The sequence below is a fragment of the Lygodium microphyllum genome, chromosome 15, assembly GCF_053477565.2.
Source record: "Lygodium microphyllum isolate KBCC chromosome 15, Lygodium_microphyllum_v1.1.10, whole genome shotgun sequence".
In the NCBI taxonomy this organism is placed as follows: Eukaryota; Viridiplantae; Streptophyta; class Polypodiopsida; order Schizaeales; family Lygodiaceae; genus Lygodium; species Lygodium microphyllum.
The window spans coordinates 124150524-124153518 of NC_141149.1; the positions used below are offsets into that span (position 1 = coordinate 124150524).

General features: G+C 52.0%; 1 protein-coding gene across 1 annotated transcript; it reads right to left on the minus strand.

The window, feature by feature from the left end:
- Positions 1–815: 815 nt before the first annotated feature.
- Positions 816–2344, minus strand: LOC148025018 (chlorophyll a-b binding protein type 1 member F3, chloroplastic-like). The gene is made up of 2 exons (XM_087694716.1): positions 2093–2344; positions 816–1569 (listed from the first exon to the last, which is right to left on the minus strand). The coding sequence occupies exons 1-2, from the start codon at positions 2233–2235 to the stop codon at positions 918–920; spliced, it is 795 nt and encodes a 264-aa protein (XP_087550842.1). The 5' UTR covers positions 2236–2344; the 3' UTR covers positions 816–917.
- Positions 2345–2995: the final 651 nt, after the last annotated feature.

The following is a 2995-nucleotide window of genomic DNA, read 5'->3' on the forward strand; positions in this document are numbered from 1 at the left end:
TGCCGACATTGATTGGTAAGACGTTGCTAGAAATGTTGGGTTTTGGGACTAAGCCGCATAGACATGATATATTCCAAGAATGTGAGAGCTTTGCATCAAGGGTTGAGAGCAAATATTAGAAGCTATCAACATTTTGAGAAACGTTTCTCCTTGCGAGGTTGATATTAGCTTTTACGGAAAGACTATTTGAAGATCAAAAAGGACAACCGAAGTGAATGGTGGGGAACATGAAAAGTCGAAAAAGTCTTTTGAAGCATACAAGATAGAGAGCAATTATCGTGCCTTGCCATTTTTGCGGGGCGGGGGGGGCAAGTGGATAGTAAAGTACATGTACGGTCGACAACTCTAGTGACGGGTCGCAATTCTTTCTCCTTATTAGCGATTCCTATGGACCCATGCTGCAGCAGACCTGGGGCCTCCTGGGCTTGGTCGTAGTTGTCATTGGCAACTCCGCAACACTCATGGGGTTTAGCGCAATGAAACAACCGAAATCGGCTTTGGGTGCTTTCGTTACACACGTACAGTCGTTGAATGGAGTGAAACGCAAAAGGGTCATAAGAGTACGACATAAACAGAGGCAAGAAAGAGATGTCGCAACTGCAAGGAGAGGTCTAAAAATTGTTTGTAGGAACAGATGGGCACGGGGGGCAGCTCTGACTCCCTATCAATTGCTTAATAAACGTTGGAGATCCGAGGCAGGGAGCCGCGAGCGTATAAAAACATCCCACCAGCTAGCAGTGGCAGCGTGGCCACTGGCACCCGATTAGAGAATCGAGGCGCGAGCCGTTTGAAAGAAGAAAGAAGATGACACATGGTTGGAGAAAGTTTGTTTGCGGGCAGGTTTAATAATCAATCCTCATGCTATAGTACAATAAGCGGCGGATCGGCGCGCCTACACATACGAACAGAGATACAGCCTACTTCCCGGGCACGAAGTTGGTGGCGTAGGCCCAGGCGTTGTTGACGGTGGGGTCGGCGAGGTGGTCGGAGAGGTTCTCGATGGGGCCCTTCCCGGTCACGATGGCCTGCACGAAGAAGCCGAACATGGAGAACATGGCCAGCCGCCCGTTCTTCAGCTCCTTCACCTTCAGCTCTGCGAAGGCCTCGGGATCATCGGCCAGGCCCAGCGGGTCGAACTGGCCGCCCGGGTAGATCGGGTCGCTCACCTCGCCCAGGGGGCCCCCTGCCACCCGGTAGCCCTCCACGGCGCCCATCAGGATGACCTGGCAGGCCCAGATGGCCAGGATGGATTGGGCGTGGACGAGGCTGGGGTTGCCCAGGTAGTCCAGGCCGCCCTCCGAGAAGATCTGGGCCCCGGCCTTGAACCACACGGCCTCCCCGAACTTGACGCCGTTCTTGGCCAGCAGCTCCGGGGTGACGCAGCCCAGCGCGCCCAGCATCGCCCATCGCGCGTGGATGACCTCCAGCTCCCTGTTCTTGGCGAACGTCTCCGGGTCCGCCGACAGCCCCGCCGTGTCCCACCCGTAGTCTCCCGGGAACTCTCCCGTCAAGTAGGACGGCGGGCTGCCGGAGAATGGCCCCAGGTACAGAGGGCGATCGGGGCCGTACCTGCATTTTGATTCAAGCAAGCAAACCAACTTGATAAGATCAGTACGTATCTAACCAAGAGGCCGCCTGGCGCGGTGGCTGTCGACCGCCGACATGCACCTCCGCTCGCCCAATGGGATTCGTCGCCTCCCATCCGTTCGTATTTCCGAAAATTTACATTAGAAATATCATTACTATTCAATGCGAAAGTAGTAGGTTATTTGAATTACACCTAACATCTCTCACGGAGATGACGCCAGCATTACAAGCTTCCTTCCAACTAGCGTACACCCCTGGAGGCTGGGCTTAATAACCACACAACAAACCCATTGCAAGCCAAGGATCCTACCGGAAAGCAAATTGTTTCGACAACATCGAACAGACTAATGTCTCGATCAGATCAGTGCGAATGGACGGCCAGGACTACCCCGATATCTAATATTGGCGAGCTAGTAAGCAACATTTACCGCCGCTATCTCGTTAACAATCAGCAAGCTAAGGACTACAGCTCATTGATAGCTGTACCTGTGAATAAATGACATACCAGATGCTGCCGCCGCTGCCCTTCTTGGACGCCATCATTTGGACGCGCGCCTCTCCCAGGCCCCCCTGCACCTTGCCCGCCAGCTCATTGTAGCCGCTGAGAATGGCGGAGGAGGAAGAGGAGAGAGCAGTAGCGGCCGCCATGTTTGCTGTGTTGAGCGGCTAGAGCTGGGCGCCTACGCGCTGTGCTTCTCTCCGACGATTGAAGATTCGAGGAGTGGGAACTGGGAAGGATCAAATCGGAGATTCTACTGAGAGTCGCTCGCCCATCATTTAAATACTCGTGCGCGCGGTGAGTCCATGTGGCAAACGTCGAAGATCCCCACAGCCAATCGCCTGCGCCCAGCTTGGATTGCCGCTGGAATGTTTGATGTCTCACGTGGCCCCCTCTCGCGGCCGTGTGCCGGGCCTCTTCGTGGCTGTCGATCGACATGCGCCTTCGCTCGCCCAATAGGATTTATCGCCTCTCATCCGTTCGTTCCCTGATAACAATGTTGACATAACAATATCACTCTACAACATTATTCCTTTTTTCAATCTCTCCACTTTGTTTTTATTGTAAAACCCATCCATTCGTTCCTTCCACGAAGAGAGGACTTCCTTAAGACTTGCAATTAAGCAAGTACCAGGACTCCACCCAGCCACCAACCACTATCGCAAAAGTATTTTATACAATGGCCATGATATGGAGTCTAGGGGATGTCATGCCAATCAAAAGACTTGCAACCTCAGCTCTTTAGTCTTGGTCGACATTGACATTAATCGAAGGCCCTAGTCTATAGTCTTACAATATTGCGCAAATAAATTATTATGGAATTATGTTTATTACGGTATGAACTTATGTTTATCACGCTATTTTATCGGAATTATGAAATTATCACGATACCTTATCGAAATGTATTGT

Bases quoted from the DNA above. Each gene is read 5' to 3' on its own strand.
- LOC148025018 (XM_087694716.1), bottom strand. From the start codon at position 2,235: ATGGCGGCCGCTACTGCTCTCTCCTCTTCCTCCTCCGCCATTCTCAGC. The intron at 1,570-2,092 runs GTATGTCATTTA...ATCAAAATGCAG, and splicing joins GGCAGCGGCGGCAGCATCTG to GTACGGCCCCGATCGCCCTC.